Source organism: Lactuca saligna, chromosome 9 (assembly GCF_052625555.1).
Source record: "Lactuca saligna cultivar CGN05327 chromosome 9, ASM5262555v1, whole genome shotgun sequence".
In the NCBI taxonomy this organism is placed as follows: Eukaryota; Viridiplantae; Streptophyta; class Magnoliopsida; order Asterales; family Asteraceae; genus Lactuca; species Lactuca saligna.
In genome coordinates, this window is record NC_136425.1 from 26,187,756 (window position 1) to 26,211,223 (window position 23,468).

Genomic DNA, 23,468 nt, shown 5'->3' on the forward strand with positions numbered 1-23,468 from the left:
TTAGTTTTGTTTATATTTGGATAATTTTTTTTATAAATCTAAATAACGAACTTCCAAATATTTACATAAGATCATTTTTATTGAGTGTAACTTGTTACAACCAATTATAATGGTAATATATAAATACTTCCAACAAATTTATTACTTAAAATTTATTTATTTATTTATTTATTTTTTGAATAAACCAAAATTATCCGCAATTTCCTTTTTTATAAAGCAAATTATAAAGTAAGAAGTAAGGACCCGTGTAATAAAGTATTTGAAATAATGCAAAATATCGGAAAGTGTCAGTTACTTGAACAAACATTAGCTTCTTCTTACCATACCACTATTCGAGGATCAATCGGGAGCTGTTCCCTCTATTTTCGGTTGATGGCTTTGCTGCATACCAACATTAAAATGGACGAATCAAACGAAGATCCTTCTGCAATTAACAGGTCAATTAACTTCCACATCTTTAATTCCACTGCATCTCTGATTTATCTTCGTTTTCCATTATAATCAAATTACATAAAAGACGATGCTTGAATGTGTCAACAGCTCTAAAAGTAGCTCATTTATAGATCTCATCTCATGGAGTTCATCATCGTAACTTTTTGATTTTTGAGATTTTCACTTCATGACAATCCAAAATTGAGTAATAAAAAAAATTAGGGGAAAACAGTAGCTCAACTGATACTTTGAGTATTTTCATTTTCCATCAAGTTTCTCCTTTGAATTACTTTGGAAATTTCCATATTATCTTCTTATTTATCTTTTGAACTTCTCAAGAACTCAAATCGTAGAGTTTTCAACATCAATCTGTGGTCAGATCAAGAAAAATACCGATTTTCAGATCCAGTTTGGAATCTAGCGTTCAATCCGTTTACCGATGAACTGTTAATAACATTTGATGATGGTTTTCGTATGTTTGGAGGTTGACGAGTCAATTTGATGCGCTGGATTTAGTTGTTTCCTGCTCTTTGTTTTCCATTAACACCATTTTTCATGTTTCCTTCAACTGATAAAACCCTAATTTACGCCAGGAACAAGAGAAAATCACAAAACGAAGATTTGAATCTTCCTGTATCAAAACACACATGTTTAGAGAAGAGCGTTTCTCCATCCAACTTCCAGTCTGACATTAGTCACTCAAGATTCAATCAAACAGAATCAGCAAAAGATAGCAACAATTTCTTTGAAGATGCAGACTCAGTCATGTCCATATACAATGATTCTGAAAACGAGCTTCCATATCTCAAGATTTCTCCCTACGATCATCATTCTTCCTCTTCTGTTAATTGGAGTGGTAGAGTCTTTGATACCAGTGTCAATTCTGTAGACAGATCAGAGACAAAAAGCTTTGATGAAGCTTCTTATGATTTTTACATGTCTCAAAATTTTGAGGAAGAAGAATTGGATTGTGGAGAAAATGAAACCAAGCAAATGGAAGATGAAGAAGCACTGGAAAATTTCTTTTGCTCCAATGATGTCATTCCAGATAATTTTGTACTTTCCTCAGGAAGATGGAATGTCAACCAAGGTATTGTTATTGTTCTTAATGTTGACATTGATCTGTTTGTAACTATTCAAACGAAGTAAGTATTATGCATCTGTGTGTTGTTGTATTTTGTGCTATTTACTGATTTAATTTAATGCCAATGAATGCAGATGGTCAACAAGGCACCGAGAAACTGACCATTGATAAAGAGTTTGAGCAGTATTTTTCAATGCTTATGCTATAGCATCGTTCATAAAATAAGAACATGCAAAAATGTACATTATTGTTGTATTTTTAAGTCATTTGTAAAATATTGCTTGCGTTCGAAGGTCGGATTTTTGCTTGTGTTATCCTTCTAATTATTTCATAACTATTCCGAAACCAAAATAAATATGTGAAAGGTTTTCGGTCCATTTATTTATCCAATGTGAGTGAGGGCATCACACTCACACTACCAAAGTTGGGATATAGAGTTCAGCCCAAGAAAGCCCAAATTAAGGCGCAATACACTAATAACGGGCCTAGTAGAGTTCGGCCCATTATTAAGCCTATTCTATGCAAAATGGACCTCGATCAATATTTCGGTACCCAGGTTTTAATCCCGTTTGAGGCATCTTTGACTTTGCACCACCAACACATAGGGATAAGATAATCACAAAAATGAACATCTTGTAAATGGTTATATAACATTAAAGAACAATATAAAAAGTTTTTATAACGAGACTTCATTCAAAATACACATGCTTTTCATTATTAGCAGGGAAATGGTCCAATTACAAACATGTAATAGTACAAAATACATGAAATATGCAAAAAAGAAAAATCCTGAAATAGCATTCAACTTTCTAAAATAGCATCCAAAAATATGGTCAAACGTTGCACACGTTGTAAAATTATGACCTTTATTTACATTTATAAATATATTTTTTTCTTGAAAACAAGTTGGTTTGGGACATTTTGCACAAGTATAGTTTTTCTTAAAATTATGATCCTTTGGGATAATCTTTATTCTTTACAAATCAAAACCTTACAACTTTTTAGAAAAAAATGACTGTTGACCCTTGTTGATTTGAGATCTTTTGGCAAGATTTATAGTTACTGTTTTCTTTTTTACTTTCTTTTCAATACCTCTAGAACTAGAACTTGTAGAGGATCAACATATTCTGCATGACTATGGAGTCATGGAGATGCGAACAAAAATTTTGAACATCGGTACCAACATTGACAATATACTTGATTTTTTTATACACTTTTAGATTATCCATCATCCAATTCAGTAACATTTGCATGTAAAGCACAATACATAAGAACTTGAAACAAAACATGTGTACCGAAAATACATCAACACTTGAAATCAACACCATTGTATAGTGACTTGTAGAGTTGTAGTATAAATGTATTAGAAATGCAAAACCAAAATTAAGCTTGTGATTTTGAGTCATACCTAAACGAAGGGCATATATGGAAAGGGAGTTGTGAAATTGATACAGAGGCTTCAAGAATTTGATATTCCAGACGCATATACGTAGATTTTGTTGAGATAAAGAAGGGGATGTATGGAAAAGGACATACTTCGTTGGTGCTTATTAGTGATTGCAAGAATGAAGTGGCGAGATGCAGAAAAGGAAGACGACGAAACACCGACTATCATGAGGAAGGCAGTCATATGCCTTGTCTAAAAGGATTCTTGTGATTTAGAAAAGATAAGGGTATTATGGTCTAATCCACAAGATTAGGGTATTATTTTCAATTTATTTATTTATTTATTTATTTTAAATAATAGAAACTATTTAAAAAATAGATTTGATTAAATTAGATATTTTAAAACATTAAAATAGACAAATATGATATTTAAAGTTTAGGTTAGATATAAACGATATTTAAACTCTTAATAAGAGTATATATAAAAATATCTTGGTAATAGACAAACTTGTGATAAGGTAATCATACAAAAATTTCTTTGGAAAAGTTTGAAATCTGAAATATATGGTCTTATCATTGACAATGACTTAGATATTATGTAAACAAAAAATTAAAACAAGACAAATAATAAGTTTGTGATTGTTTATGTTTGAAAACTAAAATCGGTAAAAAATTGTTATAAAATAAAACTTAAAAACATCATCGAACTAAATACATTATTATTTTTCTATTTACATTTATTTTGTAACAAAATATTTATACGAGAGTCTGAAGGTAAACAATTAGATTGATTGAACTAATTTAAAAATAAAATTGGTCGGTATGGTCTATGTTCGTTTTAGACCGATGGTCTCATTAAGGTATCTTGAAAAACCGGTCATGATTCGGTTTTAAGTTGGTTTAAACATGTCTCACACATATCATTTTTTTAGAAACCAATAATTTGAATACCCATGGTTCCAAAACTTTTCTTTTTTCAAACACATTTTTTTTTTCTCTCTTATAGAATGTCATTATGTGATATTAGGATAACGATTAAGTTTACATATTTTTTTTTGGTATTCACGTTAAAAAAAAAAGAAATTAAATATCTTCATATTTTTTCTTTCTATTTATCTTCCTATCTATATAAAATAATAAAAAATGTAACTATTCAAGATATTTGTCATTATTTTACATGTGTAGTAAGATAAATAAGAATAAAAATAGAAATATATTTAATTTCTGTTAAAAAATATTATATGATTCTAAAGTTTAATACTTTTAAATAGTCCGGTGATTGGAAAAACCACCAGACCGAGGCTCGATTTACACCGAACAAAATGAACTGAAACTAGTTGTGCACATCTAAAACCGTTTCTTTTAAACTGAAACAAGAAAACCAAACCGTTGATTAGGGACTCATTTTTAAAAAAATAATTGAAAACACGTTATTTTGCCGATTTTTCTACAAAATTGAAAAAATCTGATTTTTTAATAAAATCTCACTTCTAAAAAACTGAAAAAACCTAACCAGTTTTCTTATAAAAGTTTTTTTTGTTTTTTGTTTTTGTTTTTTTAACATGAACCGGTTTAAACCGGTGTTTGTGCACGATTCCCAATAGAACTGTTTTCATACGATTCCTATTGGAAGTTGCTACGATTTCTCTCATCGCTGATCGCAACATTAATCAACAACCGAATCGTAGTCAGTAGTCACAGAGATGAGTCATCTGCCGGAAGAAGTAGTAGAAATCATCATCAATAGGCTTACCTCCAATCGCGATCGCAATTCCGCCTCCTTGATCAACAAATTATGGTACACAGTCGATAGATACAGTCGACGCGTCGTGTATGTCGCCAATTGTTACGCTTTATCTCCTGAAAGAGTCGTCGCGAGGTTTCCAATGCTCCGATCGCTAACTCTGAGAGGCAAACCCAATATTTCCGACTCTAGATTGTTCCCTAGGGATTGGGGCGGCTCCGTCGATCCATGGATTGAAGCCATGTCGAAGAATTGCCGGTCCTTGGAGGAGCTCCGTTTGAAAAGGATGGTAGTATCTGATCGGAGCCTCGAACTGACCTCAGTTTCTTTTCCCTACTTCAAGTCTCTGATTTTGAGCTCCTGTAGTGGCTTCACCATCACTGGTCTTTCGGCCGTCGCTTCCAATTGCTCGTAAGCCGCCTTATTACCTTATACTGGAATTTTTTTGCTTTTTAATTTTAGGTTTTACACCTTTCATGATCCGAAACAAAACAAATGAACTCTGTAGATTAGAATTGTGATGAATATGTTTATATACATATATATGTGTTGTAGGATGCTTGAGCAATTGGAAGTGGAAAAGAGTGATGTTACAGATAACAGCGGGGGAGAGTGGCTGAGCAACTTCCCTGAGAGTTTATCTTCCCTCGTGTCCTTGAATATCTCATGCATTAAAGGACTAGTGAATCCCACAGATCTCGTACGACTTGTAGCCAGATCTCCAAATCTCACAAATCTTACATTAAACAAAACAGTGACTGCTGACACCATCCGAAGAATCCTGTTAAAAGCTCCTCAACTGATGCACTTGGGTGTTGGTTCCAACATCCCACACTTGGAGATACAATCTTACATTCAACTATCATCATCATTTCACAAGTGTAAATCAATCCAAAGCATCACATTCTTCTACCTTGTTCCTCCTATGCTTCTACGAGCTATTTCTCCAATCTGCCCCAATCTTGTTCATGTCAATATGAGATATGCTACAGGAATCCAGAGCTCCGAGCTCATCAATTTCATAAAGAAGTGCCCAAAGCTTCGTCGCCTATGGATTCTAGATTCTATTGGAGATGAAGGTCTTGAGGTTGTATCTTACACCTGTAAAAACCTTGAAGACTTGAGGGTATTCCATGGCAGAGCAGAGATTGGTGTAACAGAAGTGGGTTTGACTGCCATATCCACCGGTTGTCAGCAGCTCAAGTCTCTGACATACTTTTGCAAAAGAATGACAAACGCAACCCTTGTTTCTTTTTCCAAAAACTGCCCAAAAACCACTTGCTTCAGACTAATCATCTCAACCCCAAAACAGCCAGACCACACAACTCAGCAACCACTTGATGATGGTCTTGGGGCTATCGTACATTCATGCAAGAATCTGAGAAAGTTGAGCCTTTCAGGGCTTCTTTTAACAGACCAGGTATTCCTCTACATTGGAATGTACGCAGAAAAATTGGAGGCACTTTCTGTATCAGATGCAGGGGAGAGTGATGCAGGAATGCATTATCTGTTCAATGGATGCAAGAATCTAAGGAATGTGGAGATGATTAATTGCCCTTTCGGTTTTGATTTTGATGATGGTGATGGTGTTTGCAGTAGTTTATTTGAGGAGTATGGATCATGTATGAGATCCGTATGGATGTCTTCATGTAGAACCACCCTGGGTGGATGTAAGATGATTGCACAGAGAATAGACTCTTTGAATGTTGAAGTTATTAACAAAGAAGGTGATATCCGAGAAGAAGAAGAAGAAGAAGAATATCCAGATGATGATATGAAGGTTGATAATTTGTATATGTATCAGGCATTGGATGGACCACGTGCTGATTCTCCATCCCACGTATGGACTCTCTAAGGCTAATGTCATAAATAAGGTAACAAACTATATATATATATATATATATATATATATATATATATATATATATATATATATATATATATATATATATATATATATATATATATATATATATTTTACAAAACATCATTAATTATTAAAAAAAAAAGTTATGAAGGGTGTTTTGTGAACAAAGTGTTCTAGGTTATATCAAGAAGGTGTGCAAAAGCCAAAAACTAGTTAAATTTGTGTTTTTTTTTTTTTTTTAATGTATAAATTAACAATAAAACTAGTTTTACCATCTTTTGGTAAATTAATTAGAAAAATATTATAGATCTGTAAAAAAAATGGTCTATTGTTGGAGAACTGAAGGCTGTATAAATTGTGCATCCATCCAAAGAGCTACACGATAAGGGCGTATCCAGATAATTTTCATATTGGGGTAGTAGATCAACTATATGATTAGGTCATATCAATTTGGTTAAAATAATTGGGTCGGGTCAAAAAAAATGGTCTATTGTTCCATTCCAATAAAAATGTCAAAATCCACATATACCATATGGAAAAAAAAAAAAAAAAAAAAAAAAAAAAAAAAAAATACATCAAATACTTCAAATGTATTATTCGAGTTTGAGGTCATAAAGTTTTTATATATTTTTCATGTTTTATCTTTTCTTTGCTTAAAACATACATCTAATACTTCAAATGTATCTTATTTGTATAATAAATAGAAACGTTGATACAAAATATTACTCGACTAATACCATCCAACTCTATTAAGTAAAACTTCCATAATCTCATCTTTTTGGAGTTTATGATCACATCATACAAATAATATCATGGAAGCAATCATTGATTATAGATAAAAAAAAAAAAAATTAAGTATATATCGACGGAGTTGTACCTCCTCTTTGACAACTTTCCTCAAGGTATATTTTGCATGCAGATAAGCGTTTTCTCAAACTTCATTATAGAAAATGAAAAAAAAAAGTTAGAAACCAAAAAAACAATCTAATGGCTAAATCCCCTGAAGGAGAGAAACAATTTGGTGGCATACCTTTGAATTTGAATATTTAGTCATTTTGAATATGCTTATTTGTGGGGAGTTAGGGAGCCACACATTATAAGTGATTTTGATATTTCCTGCAAATACGATTTCTATCAAGCTTAAATCATGCAAATAAAGTTTAAAAGGTACATACATACATGATCAATTTCAACCGGACTCTACTTTATTAATGGTTCTTACAAAGACCCAACAAAACTTCGATATTTTTTCGGTCATGGTCAATTTGGAAATTATTAAACACCAATGAAAACAATCACAATTTCACCACTTATGGTAACATGTAATGGTTAAGGGGTGATTGATATTATATGTTTCTTGTTTGGTAGTTTCTTTTAAGAAAGCATATGTTTCTCGTGCATGGTACTTTAACAAAAATTAAGGAACATGACAATCTTTTATTATTTTTTTTTTTTCCAAAAACTAAAACCTCAAACCTAAAGCAACATACAACGATCATTGATCATGTACAAAACATTATAACATTATTGCTCTTGGTTTGACCATTTTATCCCTCTGGCTAAACGAATCTAAAATCTTGAATATATTTCTTGCATTTGATAGAGAGGTTAAAGTCTCTCTCTCTCTCTCTCTCTCTCTCTCTCTCTCTCTCTCTATATATATATATATATATATATATATATATATATATATATATATATATATATATATATATATATATATATATATATATATATATATATATATATATATATATATATATATATATATATATATATACACTATGAAAGGAAATCAAGATAACACTACTTAGAAAGAACTATAACCCCATTCTACGCATATAAATTCTAACACTCCATCTCAAGCTGGAGTATAGATATTGACATGCCCAGCTTGTTACAAAAATAATTAATTCTACTCTAGGGTAACTTTTTTTTTTTTTTTTTTTAAACCGGCAAATACAAATATATAATCTACTCCTAAACTAACACTTAATTCCACCTATGTTCTCGTCGGGACCTGAACTTTCGACCTCAAAGAAAAATGATACCGTCTGATATCATTGGGCTAGAAGCCCTTTGGTCTAGGGTAACTCTTTGGTGAACACATCAACTAGTTGACCTCTTTCCTTGACATGGGAAATTGTGATCGTTCCATCTTCTATCTTTTCTCGAGTGAAATGACAATCCACTTTTATGTGCATGGCGCTCTTATAAAATACTTGATTGTTGGTAATTTGGCGTCATTGGTTTCAACTGAGGACACCAAGTCTCACCAAGTAGATTACGCAACCACATGGATGTGCAAGTTGTATGTGTCATAACTTTATACTCACTCTGCACTCGAACAACGAACTACATTATGCTTCTTACTCTTCAAAGAAACAATATTTCCTCCGATAAAGACACGATACCCATTAGTTCACCGCCTACTTGTAGGGTCACCATTGTAGCCAACATCTGTAACCCTTCTACCACATGGTGGCCATGAATTTGATACAAAGTACCACTACTTGGAGCACCTTTTAGATACTTTAAGATGTGAATGACAACATCCTAGTGTGACTCTTGGTGATGATATAAATTGATTTACAACACTTAGCAAAGTGAAAGATTGATGATATAATAGTAGGAAGTTAGGAACAAACACAATTGATGTTATAATACTGTGTTGAAACATGAATTCTTCAAGACAAGGGAAATACATCAATATTGGTGTTATAATAATGGGAACAAACACAATCAATGTTATAATACCATGTTGAACCACCAAACCCAATTGTTATAATTTTAACATGTAATATTCCCAAGTTTTATATTACCTACTAATAAGATTAATAATTGTTATTTAAAATATTTTAATTTGTTTATTAATTATTATTAATTTATTTATCATGGTTCTAAAAGTCGTATCATGGAGCGTGCTAAGGCGTGCCAAGGCACGAGACGTGGTGTAGCCGTCTCGAAAACGTCCAAGCCGTGTTTGTTAAGTGTGTTGTCCAAATAATGTGTCAAGGCGCACCTTAAAGAGTTACGACATGAGTTCTTTTTTTTTTTTGTATTTCTTTTTTGTATTTTTTCAGACATGAAACAGTTGAGTTTCTTGTTACTTTTTTCATGTTAAGTGTTAATATAACACTTTTTCTATAATTATGTGTTTTGTTTTTTCAATATACGTAAAATCATCACACCTTTTAAAACATCATGACTAACTAAGGTTCGACATGACTTGAGGCTTGATCTGGCCTCCACGTCATACCACACTTCATGTCATTTAAAACCTTCTTATTTATCAATTACCAAGTTAATTTATATTGAACTTTACAAACACGACCTAAATGACAATGTCCTTATGTTAAACACACAGTCTAAATGTCAATGTCTTTATGTCAAAAACAATAAATACGAAGAAAATTAAATTTCCATAATGTAAAGCTTATAAAAGTTCAATAATAGAAAAATGAAAGTTCCTAACACGTTCTAACAATTTTCTTTTACCAGCTAATTTAACAAAAACAAGTACTTAGTACTTTGAGTTAAACCTAACTTTTTACTAATTTACTCAAGCAAACTCTTAATTAAATTAGAAAATCAATATTAAGATCTATGTTAAATTCCTAGTAAAGTTCAATACTTATCATAAGTTTGGAATCATAAAAACTTCTTAAAATCAGTTTAATCACAATGTGGAACCAATTTGATATTTATTACTTATTAACACTTAACTAAAACAAATACAAATTTCAAAAACTGTTTAAGTGGAATGGTTAAACCCTATTTCAAGGTGATCGGTCAAAAAAGAATTGTAAAACCTCATTTATGAAGTGCAAAACTAATAAAACTTGACAAAATCACAAGTTATAAACTATTAAATTTTTATATGCATACATATCTATTTGTGTGAAACTAAAATTGAGTGTTTTTAGCAAGAACGTGGCTAAAAACTAAATAAACTAGATAAACTAAATTAAGGGTTTTTAGTGTGCCATGGCGCGAGACGTGGTGTAGCCGTTTCGAAAACGTCCAAGACATGTTTGTTAAGTGTGTTATCCAAATAATGTGTCAAGGCGCACCTTAAAGAGTTACGGCATTTTTTTTTAATTTTTTTTTGTATTTTTTTCAGACATGAAACAGTTGAGTTTCTTATTACTTTTTTTCATGTTAAGTGTTAATATAACACTTTTAAAAACTTGATATATTATAATTCTATAATTATGTGATTTGTTTTTTTAATATGCATAAAATTGTCACACCTTCTAAAACGTGATGACTCACTAAGGTTCGATATGACTTGAGGCTTGATCTGGCCTCCACGCTATGCCACACTTCATGTCATTTAGAACCTTCCTATTTATCAATTACAAAGTTAATTTATATTGAACTTTACAAACACGACCTAAATGACAATGTCTTTATGTTAGACACACAATCTAAATGTCAATGTCTTTATGTCAAAAACAATATATACGCAGAAAATTAAATTTGCATAAATTAAAGCTTATAAAAGTTCAATAGTAGAAAAATGAAAGTTCCTAACACGCTCTATCAGTTTTCTTTTACCAGCTAATTTAACCAAAAACAAGTACTTTAAGTTAAACCTAACTTTTTACTAATTTACTCAAGCAAGCTCTTAATTAAATTAGAAAATCAATATTAAGATCTATGTTAAATTCCTAGTAAAGTTCAATACTTATCATAAGTTCGGAATCATTAAAACTTGTTAAAATCAGTTTAATCACAACGTGGAACCAATTTGATATTTATTACTTATTAACAGTTAACTAAAACAAATACAAATTTCAAAAACTGTTTAAGTGGAATGATTAAAAGCTATTTCAAGGTGATCGGTCAAAAAAGAATTGTAAAACCTCATTTATGAAGTACAAAACTGATAAAACTAGACACAATCACAAGTTATAAACTATTAAATTTTTATATGCATAGCTATCTGTTTGTGTGAAACTAAAATTGAGGGTTTTTAGCAAGACATTGCTAAAAACTAATAAAATAGTAAAAATAAATTCTAACTTGTAAATCTTACTAAACTAAATAAACGACTCGAACAACATTCTTCAAATCTTTAAAAATCGTCGAAAAACATTAGAAATTGCCAGAAAAAACATCTACATTTTCTTAGGTTTCGTCTGAGGTATCAAGGGGTATTTATAGGGTAGTGAAAAAACTATGAGCAAATAATTTACCAACTTGAACAGCTTGATTCACTATCAAACCAGTTTGTTATACATGAACTTTTACAATGGAAAACTCACTACAAACCCACTTGCTTCATTATCAAACCAGTTTTGTCACTAAGCTTTCGGGCTTACAGTTGTGGTTTAGTTCGGGATTTGCGGTGAGTTGGTGATTCGAGAGTCTGCTTCTTCGGTTTAGAGTATCGGCATTCGCGAGGTGAGTTATCCTCACTATATCGACAGGGTCTAAGGCACCAAGGCCGGCCCTTTATTGGATTGAGATTCGGATATGGTTGTTATGTTATTGCTTGATATGTCTGCATCTTGGTAGCTAGGATGGTGTATGCTAGAGACCTGGTTAAGGTCGATTTCCCGATATGTAGAGTGATGCTATGCTAGTGACCGGTTAGGTCGATATCCTGGTTAGGGTAATGATATGTTATGTGATCTGCTTGATCGGTTTGTGGACTATGACTGTTATATGATTGTATGTTATGTGCACATGGTTGTTTGGACTGGAGTTGGGTTGATGCGGGTCCTGCTTTGTGCTGTAGGCCAAGATACCCAGGGCGGACCGGTTGTTCCAAAGGCCCAGCGAGCGGTTCGGATAGGCTGTAGGCCCCACGAGGGCGGACCAGATGTGTCGAGGCTAGGAGAGTGGACCAGGCCAACTGAAGGCCCGATGCGGGCGGACCAGTCATACTGTAGACTCAGAGAGTGGACCAGGTAGGTTGAAGGCCCGGTGCGAGCGGACCAAACACACTCCAGACTCGAAGGACATGACTAGACACGGAGGGTGGACTGAAGGCCGATACGGCGGACCAGTCACACAGTAGACCGATATGCATGGCTGTTCTATGTTTAGTTATGTTATGTATGCTATTTATGTTATGAGCCGGAAGGAAATATGTTTTGGACTGGAAGGTCGTAGCCTGGAAGGGCGTATATGTGGTTGGTATTTTGGGGGTATCTCACTAAGCTTTCGGGCTTACAGTTGTGGTTTAAATGTTTTCAGGTTCTTCAGGAGACCGTGGCAAGGCGAAGGCGTGATCGTACCGCTCCTCGTGTTTATGTTTATGGCATGATTATGGGAATATTCTGATAATAAATGTATTGAAAACCTTTTTGTAATAACGTTATTAAAAATGGATTGTTTTTGAAAAGTTTAAATTATGTTTAAATTTTTGGTCGTTACATTCTCCACTGAAGAACTCTCCTGGATTTCCAGAAAGTGGGGAATCTTTGTCAATTGATCCACGATGACCCATATAACATCAAAACTCTTTGTCGTCTTCAGAAACTTGTGGGTAAAATCCATCGAAATTAGTTCCCATTTCCACATGGGAACCTACAGAGGTTGCAGCTTGCCATGCGTCCTCTGATGCTCAGCCTTGACCATCCTACAGGTCATGCATCTCTTAACATACCAGGCTATCTCTCTCTTCATACATGGCCATCAATAACTCAATCTCAAATCCCAATACATCTTGGTGGCCCCTGGATGAATAGAAAAACGAGACTTATGAGCCTCCTCTAACACAATATGTCTAACCTTACCAGACATCGAAACCCAGACCCAACCACATCGGGTCAACAACCCATGACCATCCGTGAAAAATCTCTCAATCTCACCCCTGGTCTTCTCTTTCTTCCAATTCTCTTTCCAAACACCCTGGGATCAAGCCTCCCTGATCCAGCCTAAAAGAGGGGGATCCACCAATATCCTCATAAACATGTCCCTATCTGAAGATCCAGCCGACTTGCGGCTCAAAGCATCCACCACCCTATTTGCTTTACCCGGATGGTAAAGGATTTCGCAGTCATAATCCTTGACTACGTCCAGCCACCTACGCTACCTCATGTTTAGGTTCGACTGATCCATAATATGCCTCATACTCTTGTGATCCGTGTATATAGCACAACGGACCCCATAAAGATAGTGTCTCCAAATCTTGAGGAAAAAAACACTCCCCCAAATGTAGTTCATGGGTGGGATATCGTGTCTCATGCAACTTTATTTGTCGCGAAGCATAAACTATCACCTATCCTCTTTGCATGAGGACTGCCCCCAAACTAGTGATGGAAGCATCACAGAATACCACGAAATCCCCAATTCCCCCCGGGAGAGTCAAAACCGGGGACTCACACAACTTCTTTCGAAAGGTCTCAAATGACGATTGTTGATAAGGGCCCCATCAGAAATCCACTCCTTCCTTGTCAGACGAGTAAGGATTACCACAATCCTGGAGAAATCCTGAATGAATCTTCGATAGTTTCGTGCCAAACCCAAGAAGCTCCAGCTATCTGAAGGAGACTTCAGAAACTCCCACTGCATTATGGCCTCGATTTTGGTCGAATTGACCAGAATCCCATCTTGGTTAACAATGTGCCCAAGGAACTAGACCTCTCGTAATCAGAAATCACACTTTGAGAACTTGGCATAGAGCATTGCTTGCATCAAAACCCCTAAAAGCTCGTGAAGATGCTCCTCATGCTACTCTCTAGTCTTGGAATATACCAAGATATCATCGATAAACACAATAACAGAACAATCGAGCATTGGCCTGCATACCCGATTCATCAAATCCATGAACACTGCAGGCACATTAGTGAGCCCAAATATAATCACCACGAACTCATAATGCCCATAACGAGTCTGGAACGCGGTCTTCCCCAGTTCCTCCTCTCTCACTCTAACCTGATCATACCCAGAACTAAGATATATCTTGGAGAACCAAGATGCACCATGCAATTAATCGAAGAGGTCATTAATCCTCTCTAAGGGATAATGGTTCTTCACCATTAACTTGTTAAATTCCCGGTAATCAATATAAATCCAGTGTGAACCATCCTTCTTCCGGACGAACAATATCGGTGCTCCCCATGGAGAAATGTTCGGTCTATTGAACTGCTTGCCTAGCAACTCCTGCAACTGAGATGACAACTCTTGCATCTCAGGCGGTGCCAAACGATACATCGCCTTGGGAATCAGGGTCGCACCTAGCACAGGGTTGTTCCTGAACTCAACCTGCCTCTCGAGAGGCATACCGAGAAATTCCTCCAGGAATACATATGCAAACTCCCTGACAACCGGGACCTCTAAAACTGAAATATGATCCCCAACACACGTATCCACCATATAAGCCAAGTAGCCCGTACACCCATGCTGAACATACTGACGAGCCCTGAACAAAACCCTAAACCCATCCTGGTGCCCTCTCCATAGATAACCAGTTCTCCCCTACTTGGGGTTCGAACTACCAGTTGCTAGCCCTCATAATATATCATAGCACCAAACCGGCTCAGCCAATCCATGGCTATAATCACGCAAACATCCCCTATGGGAATACGGATCAGATCGAGCGAATGAAAGCAAAAATCTGGGAACGGATTCAAGGGTTCCTCTAAGCAATCTCCCAACAAGTCAACAAGACACATGAGACTATTAGGGCTTACAATATCAGTTTGTCCCTGACAGTAGTTGTAGCTCTTGCATCACAAGGACAGTATACGGGAAAGCACCTGAAGTGCCATTGACGTCACTTCCACCACTCTGGAAACTACATGCACATTAACAGGTGTAATCGCAGGGGGCATACCGAGAAATATTTTCGCTAGCACGCTACTGCTCCTATGATTACAACCAACCAAGGCATGGTTGTTTTGCCAGATAATTGAGCCTACTTTGAATGTGGAATTATTAGGCACATCAGAAGGAACTGACAAAATCTGAGGAACGAGGGAGGAAACGTTATAGGAAGAGCATTCGTGATTGGCATAAAGGACGTCATTTAGGACCCCACCATCGTGATAGGTACATTTCCTGTTAACGGTTTATATGAATCTATACTCTTTGATTCCGGTGTTGAAAGAAGTTTCAATATACCTAAGTTTAGAAAACTTTTAATCCATAAATCTTGGACATTAGATGAACCTTATATAGTAGAAATGGACAACGGAGAATCTGTAACGCCCAGGTTTCGGGGCTAAGCATTTTTAGACAATGTAATAGTCTAGGTCAACTATTGTAACTCTTTTTGAAGTAATAAAGATGAAATATTTGAGTATTATGTGAATTATGTGTATTTATGTGCTTATTATTTAATTATAAATGTATAATTAATAAAGAATAAAAATAAGCGTCAAAATTAAAGTATGAGATAAGCACGATATCTTTATATAAAGTTGTAGTGGTCGAAACAAGGATTCTGGGAATATAGAGAACGCCAAAATCCGAGTTATAACGAAGAAGTTATGGCTCACCGAAGTTTTACGGCAAAACCGGCACGGCACCGGGAGACGTAAATAGTGAATTTACGATGAATGACTTTTTAGCCTTAGTGAACTAAACCAAAGTTGTAGTATATGTTAAACCGAGAACATCCATAAAAAGAACGCCCAAATCTGACTTTGTATGAGGATGTTATGATTTTTCTAAGATTCGGCTTAGTAGTGTAGGGCCCGAAACTCGAATTTTAGTTCGAGCGGTTTTTGGCTTATGCGACCTAAATGAGAGTTGAATATCTTATTAATAGGAAATCAATAGTAAAAAGACAGACGAAAACAGAGTCCGTATGTAGAAGTTATGAATTTTACGCGGACGTTTAACATTATAATCTCCTTGTACTGTTAAATTTAAGATCGGTCGAGAATTAGCCGACGGAGTCAAAATAAAAGTTTTAGATCTTATTATTAACTATGTGTGGATATAAAGAACTTCAAAAAAGGAGGTCGTATGTGAAAGTTACGGATTTTAGAAGTCGGAAGTGTGCTGTGCGAAAATGGGTGATGTGGCACAATCTTGACCATTGCTTTCTCCCCAAGTCTTGCCACTAGATGATGACATGGGCACCAAGTTTAGCCAGTTTTCACCCTATAAATAGAACCTATCCGACCCTCATTTTCTTCACACCTTTACTCTCTCTCTCTCTCTCTCTACAACCTCTCTCTAGCCCCGAAATCCCCCGAAAAGCCTACGGAACCTCCCTAGCACGAGGCGGAATCCCCGGAGTGCTCGAAGGCTCCGAGAAGAAGAGCTTTTCAGCTCGGAAATGCTGCTCCAAGCAAAGTCTGGTTTTCTATAAAACCCGCTTTAAGTGAGCTACGCCTACGCTATTTTTAATATAGCTTTTATTTAATTATAGTAACGCTATTAGGAACTTATAATAAACACTTGGGCTATTATTGTGGGTTATATAAGTATTTTTTTAATGCTTATATATTAGTAATAATAGCTAGACTATTAATTAGTCTCGGAAAATAATAGACTAAACTCTAATGGTAATAATACTAAGTTTCGTCGAATGAAATTATTTTTAAGAAGCGAAGTGCTGTCTGAGTTCGGAATCACCACCTTTTCAGGTGAGTGCATAGTTACTTTCATCTTACACATAGATATGAAGTATTTTATATATTACGTGCTATGTGTTCATATTATCTGTATACTTGCTATCTATGCTGGATGAATGTTTTTATACAATTTTTAAATGATTTAAAATGTATATGTATTTTATATCTACAACAATGTTGGGGTAAAACATGGGTAGATGTAATAAGACGATGTGTGATAAAATGATGAGAGGCCTCGATGTTGTTGTTGTTGATCCAGTTATCTAGCGGAGTATAGATGACGACCACAGACTCTTCTAGACAGTCCAGTGGAACGCTGGCAGGCTCGCAACTTGTAGGTGTTTGTGAACGATGTATTCACTGGTGTACTCCACCCCCCTCATGGTTACCTTTAGGACATTTATTGCTGAGGAACCCCCTTAGCAGTAGTGTCCATCCCGATGATGATCCTTAGGATAGGTCCCTTATGATAGGTGTTTAGGGACGTAATGTGAGGATAACGGGAACGGGTTATCGAGTTATTGTTGGTAGATGAAATTAATAGACTTATTTATTGTGGGTTGAAAACCCTATGTGCTCACCAGGCTCTCAAGCCTGACCCACTCAGTTTTATGTATTACAGGTATTGGCGCTCGAGCATAGTTGTGATGTGTTGGGATGAGGGATTACAGATATAGGCCTGTAGATATGAAATAATGTAGTAAGGCTTATATTGTATTGTTTATACTTATGTACTATATCGAACATGACATCCCAAGCCTTTTAACGAAATACATTTCTAAGGAAATGCTTTTGATAACTCTTTATCATATTATTGTTTTGGGACAAATTCCGCAACTCTTTTATTAAAAGGTTACTTTGATTTTGAAACAAAGCATAAACAAAACCGGTCTTTTCTGGCCGTGATTTTGGGAATGTCACAAAATCCACTAGTACTCAGGAAATACTAGAAAATTGCCTTTTAACTCTCAATAACCACTCCTTTCACATCAACCTCATATCTATGACCAATAGTAGCTTTGTAGTCATAAACGTCATGGATTGGTTATCACCGCATCGAGCAGAAATCTTATGCTACGACAAATTTGTTCGACTACGTCACCCAACAAGGAATTTCTAATAATCTACGGAGATAAGACCAACAAGGGTCTTAGAATAATCTCCTTCATGAAGGAGCAAAAGTACCTTCACAAGAAGTATTATGCCTTATTGGCATATATCATAGATAAGAGGGGCGAGAAGAAGTAAATCAAGGACATACCCCAAGTATGTGATTTTCCCGATGTATTTCCAGAGAACTTGCCCTAACTACCGCCAATTCGCGAAGTTGAATCTTGAATTGACCTAGTCCCAAAGGTAGCTCCAGTAGAAAAATCACCCAACAGATTGGCCCCTTTGAAAATTAAGAGTTATCTGGTAAACTCCATGAGCTTTTGGATAAAGGGTTTATAAGACCGAGTTTCTCACCATGGGGATCCCCTGTGTTATTCGTCATAAAGAAGGACGGAACCTTCAGAATGTGCATCGACTACCTACAGTTGAATAAGTTGGCGATAAAGAATAGATATCCACTCCTAAGGATTGGCGATTTTTTTGATCAACTTCAAGGGTCTATCTTCAATTCAAAGATTGATTTGAGGTCTGGTTACCATCAACTTTGAGTGCAAGAAGAAGACATTATGAAGATGGCATTCTGAACTCCTTATGGCCACTACGAGTTCCTAGTTATGCCTTTTGGATTAACTAACTCCTAAGCAGTCTTCATGGATCTAATGAACCGTTTTTGTAAACCCTGCCATGATAAATTTGTGTTAGTATTCATCGATGATATATTGATATACTCGCGAAAAGAGGAAGAGCATGGTCAACACCTTCGAATCATTTTGGAGTTGTTAAGGAATGAGAAATTATACTCAAAATTCTCGAAGTTTGAGTTTTAGATCAGATAAGTACATTTTCTAGGACACATGGTCAGTGATAAAGGAATTCACGTAGACCCTTCCAAGATTAAGGCCATTAAGAATTGGGAAGCACCCACGATGCCAACAAAGGTGAGTCAATTTCTAAGATTGGTAGGATATTATAGGAGATTTATAGAAAAATTTTCAAAAATAGGAAAACCTCTCACTATGCTTACACATAAGGATATAGCGTTTGAATGGAAAGAACACCAATAATTTGCGTTTCAAAAGATGAAACACATGTTGTGTAGTGTGCCAATTCTTTCACTTCCGGGCGGAACCAAAGATTTTGTCTCCTATTGCAACGCATCACATGAGGGCGTGGGATGTGTACTCATGAAAAGATACAAAGTGATCGCTTACACCTCGTGCCAACTTAAGACTCACGAGAATAATTACACCACCCATGACCTGGAATTGGGAGTTATAGTTTTTTCCTTAAAGATTTGGTGACACTACTTGTATGGCACAAAGTATGTCATATACTCGGACCACAAGAGTCTTCAGCACATCTTCAACCAAAAGGAACTTAAAATGAGACAACGAAGATGGATTGATCTGCTGAATGACTAGGAGTTTGAAATTCAATTCCACCCAGGAAAAGCTAACGTAATGGATGATGCCCTAACTAGAAATGAATGAGTCAAACCTTGCAGAGTAAAAGCGTTCATCCTAAAAATTCAGTTAAACCTTCATGTCTAAATTCAATAATCCCAAGTAGAGGCACTCAAAGAGGAGAAAAAGGCAGAAGAAGGACTACGAGGCATGGAGAAGCAATTCGAGTCCATAGAAAATGGAACCTTGTGTTTCATGGAACAAATATGGGTACCAAAATTTGGTGACATCAGGATTCTGGTACTAGATGAAGCTCACAAAACAAGATACTCAGTTCACCCGGGATCTAATAAGATGTATCTTGACCTAAAAAAATAGGTATTGGTGGCCGAACTTAAAGGCAGATATCGCCACCTATGTGAGGAAGTGCTTAACCTACACTAAGGTCAAAGCCGAATACCAGAAACCATCAGCTCTACTACAACAACTTGAAATTCCCAAATGGAAACGGGAGAAAGTTGCCATGGACTTCATCACGAACCTACCCAAGACGCCTAGCAGTTTTGACACGATTTGGGTAGTAATTGATCGTCTGAAAAAGTCTGTCCATTTCCTACCCATTAAGGAAACGGATAAAATGGAGAAGTTGGCCAAGATTTATGTCAAGGAAATAGTGTGGCTACATGGCGTACCTACATCGATAATTTCGGACAGATACAGTCAATTTACGTCTCAGTTATGACAATCAATGCAACGAGCATTATGAACTTGGCTCGATATAAGTACCACCTATCACCCATAGACAGATGGTCAAAGCGAGAGGACCATACAAACCCTAAATGATATGCTCAAAGCATTTGCGATAGACTTTGGAGATGCATGGGATGTTCACCTACCATTAGATGAATTTTCCTATAACAATAGTTATCACACGACCATCAAGGTTGCACCGTTCGAAGCACTTTATGGGAGAAAGTGTCGTTCACCATTGTGTTGGGCAGAATTTGGGGACACCCAACTACCAAAGAAGCATTTTGTAAACACGTTTCTAAATGGACCTGAGATTATTCACGAGGTTACTGAGAAGATCGTGAAGATAAAGGAAAGGTTGAGAACAGCTCGTGATCTTCAGAAGAAATACGTCGGTTGTCGACCAAAATCACTTGAATTTCAAGTTGGGGATAGAGTCATGCTAAGAGTATGTCCTTGGAAAGGAGTTATAAGATTTGGAAAGAGAAGCAAACTCAATCCATGATACATAGGAACTTTTGAGATCCTTTCCAGAATAGGTTGAGTAGCCTACCGACTCGCTCTACCCCAAGAGCTCAACAACGTACACATTGTCTTCCACGTTTCGAACCTTAAGAAATGTCTCTTAGAATGCACGCTATTTTTAACTCTCAGTGAGATCCAGATCGACATGAAACTCAATTTCGTAGAGGAGCCAATCGAGATCATGGATCACGAAGCAAAGTCGCATTCACATAGTCAATGTACAATCGACCTCTAGGTGAGGACCGGAGTACACATGGGAACGTCAAGATCAAATGAGGAGCAAGTATCCAAATTTATTTGAGAACCCCCCAACTACATGCTAAATTTCAAGACAAAATTTCTTTTAACGGGGGAGGATGTGATAACCTAGAGAATATGTCACCAAAAGCCGCTAACACTTAACGATAGGACATAAGAATGTAATAAGGAGAACCTTGTAACCACCTGATATATTTTAATATATTTGAAATTTTCATCCTTAATTACGTCAACCATTAGGCTCAAAAATAAATGTGCAAAAAGCCGCGTCACTTTGAGAGCATGTTAGCATATTTAGACTCCTTAAGCTACCGCGGTTCCAGAGACATAAGTTTATATTTACCATAATTAAAAAATTACAACGACAAAAACTACAAAGAGATTGGTTGACTTTTGGAGAAAGTCACCAACTAGACAATCGTAGTACTACTTAAAATAAGTATTATGAGGCAAGGAACGCCTAAAACGGACATCATGTGTGAGAGTTTTGATTTTTATAAGATTATAACATTAATAAAAACACGTCGAAAAATGAAAGTCAAAACTAGACAAAAACGACCAACAGGAAAATTGTAGAGAATGACGATACCTACATGAATATATAAGAGTTGTTGAGAACGAAGTTCGTATACGAGAGTTACAAAATTTTAAAGTTTAAGTTTTACCGTTACGCATGGTGCGCCATGCGCACTGACACCTAATTGTGTCGAGATACGGGATGATGTGGCATACTGGGATGAGGACACGTGGCACGATGTGATTCACGGGCATTTATGCCTCTCGAAGCGCTAACTTGTTGTTTCTACCCTAAACCAACGTTTTCAAACTCATAGGTGAGTTCACGATCCATTTTCAACTCTTAACGGGAGGAGGGGGTACATGTCTAAATTACAACTTTACGTAGTTATCACTAATTATAGTTATATAATTATGCCCATAGCATTACGATAATATTAGGCCAGTAGTTACTTGCCCAAACTCTTTAGCTAATATTATGCCTAGTTGTTATGTTGAACCACTATGATAGATAAGATCATACCTACTAATCACGTTGACCAGTTTCCAGGAAACGCCGAAACTCGTTGTTATAGCCACCTTTGGATAAGCTTAGTACCTAGTGTTACTCTACCTAAATTCTTGGCTATACTAAACACAAACTATATATATATATATATATATATATATATATATATATATATATATATATATCAGATAAATAATATATATAATAAGTATATCGTATAAAACACAACGTGAATAACAACACGACCAACCTGTGGAGTCCCCCGCGACAAGAGTTAGAAGGGACATGATTCATAAACATGTTGATTGATATTCAGCTAATGTCCGACCTATAATCATTAATTCTTAAATGGGCAAGAGAGATATGTATATTTCTATATAGGATTGACACTCCTACTTGTAGTTGCTAGCTACTAACCGACAACAAATCGAAGCAGGCATAACTTTCTAACCATAGTGACGTCCGATGAAGCTTCACATTATTTCTTTCGTGATCAACAGTCATAACTCGATTATACGAACTCATCGTAACTTTGTCAAACTAAAACTAGCTATCATAGACTACTATTAGGTTTAATCCAACTAAGTAGTGATAGTAATCACAAACTCGAGGAAGCGAGTTTAGATCAACCAACACTCAACTATCTTAGACTCCCACTAGGTACCTACATAGTACATACAAACTCAAAGAAATGACTTTTGGATAAACAAAACAATTAAAATATCCACACATGTTTTATAACAATAAAACCTATGGACTCGCCATCAATATGTTGACCTCTCAAACCAAATGTATTCTCATGAGAATGAACTCGCCCGAAGAAAGAGATAACTCTGGTGATGTAGTCTGGAACCTATGTGATTTGCTTTTGTACTTTGCTTTCGTAAACTACATGTACCTCGAAAAATTATGTAATATATTTTATTCGATGAATAAATAGTTATGTTGTTTAGTACATCATGTGTATTATTCAATGTGTATCTTGGCCTGAGATCCCAACATTCTAACGTCGCACAGCCTGGCGCTTCCGCTATCGGCCAGGGGTGTGACACATCTTACCTATGTATTAATTATTAAGTCATTTGTACATCATAAAAACTAAAGGAAATCTTATGTAGATATCTAACATCTTCATTACTCAATACGATCTTAGTAACTTCCATGTTCATTACCAAACATTCAATTCCCTTAATAAGCTTTATGACACTTTTAATAATCTATTAATAAACACTTACATCTCTTATTAGACCTTAGAATTTCCGATTCCATTAGTTTCATGTGTTGGAATATGATTCTTGAGTTTACGAACTCTAAATCCCATTTAACTTCTAAAATCATATT

General features: G+C 35.6%; 3 protein-coding genes across 3 annotated transcripts; all 3 read left to right on the forward strand.

Annotated features, from left to right (window-relative positions):
* The first annotated feature begins 258 nt into the window (after positions 1–258).
* On the forward strand, positions 259–1,839 carry LOC145014317 (uncharacterized). Its single transcript, XM_078972698.1, has 3 exons — positions 259–437; positions 1,026–1,522; positions 1,651–1,839. Exons 1-3 carry the CDS (start codon positions 268–270, stop codon positions 1,722–1,724), a joined length of 741 nt encoding a protein of 246 aa, XP_078828824.1. The 5' UTR covers positions 259–267; the 3' UTR covers positions 1,725–1,839.
* Positions 1,840–4,481: 2,642 nt separating this feature from the next.
* LOC145017840 (protein AUXIN SIGNALING F-BOX 2-like) lies at positions 4,482–6,538 on the forward strand. Its single transcript, XM_078975798.1, has 2 exons — positions 4,482–5,057; positions 5,202–6,538. Exons 1-2 carry the CDS (start codon positions 4,606–4,608, stop codon positions 6,499–6,501), a joined length of 1,752 nt encoding a protein of 583 aa, XP_078831924.1. The 5' UTR covers positions 4,482–4,605; the 3' UTR covers positions 6,502–6,538.
* Positions 6,539–20,414: 13,876 nt separating this feature from the next.
* Positions 20,415–20,825, forward strand: LOC145016117 (uncharacterized). The gene has a single exon (XM_078974530.1). It carries the CDS (start codon positions 20,415–20,417, stop codon positions 20,823–20,825), a length of 411 nt encoding a protein of 136 aa, XP_078830656.1.
* Positions 20,826–23,468: the final 2,643 nt, after the last annotated feature.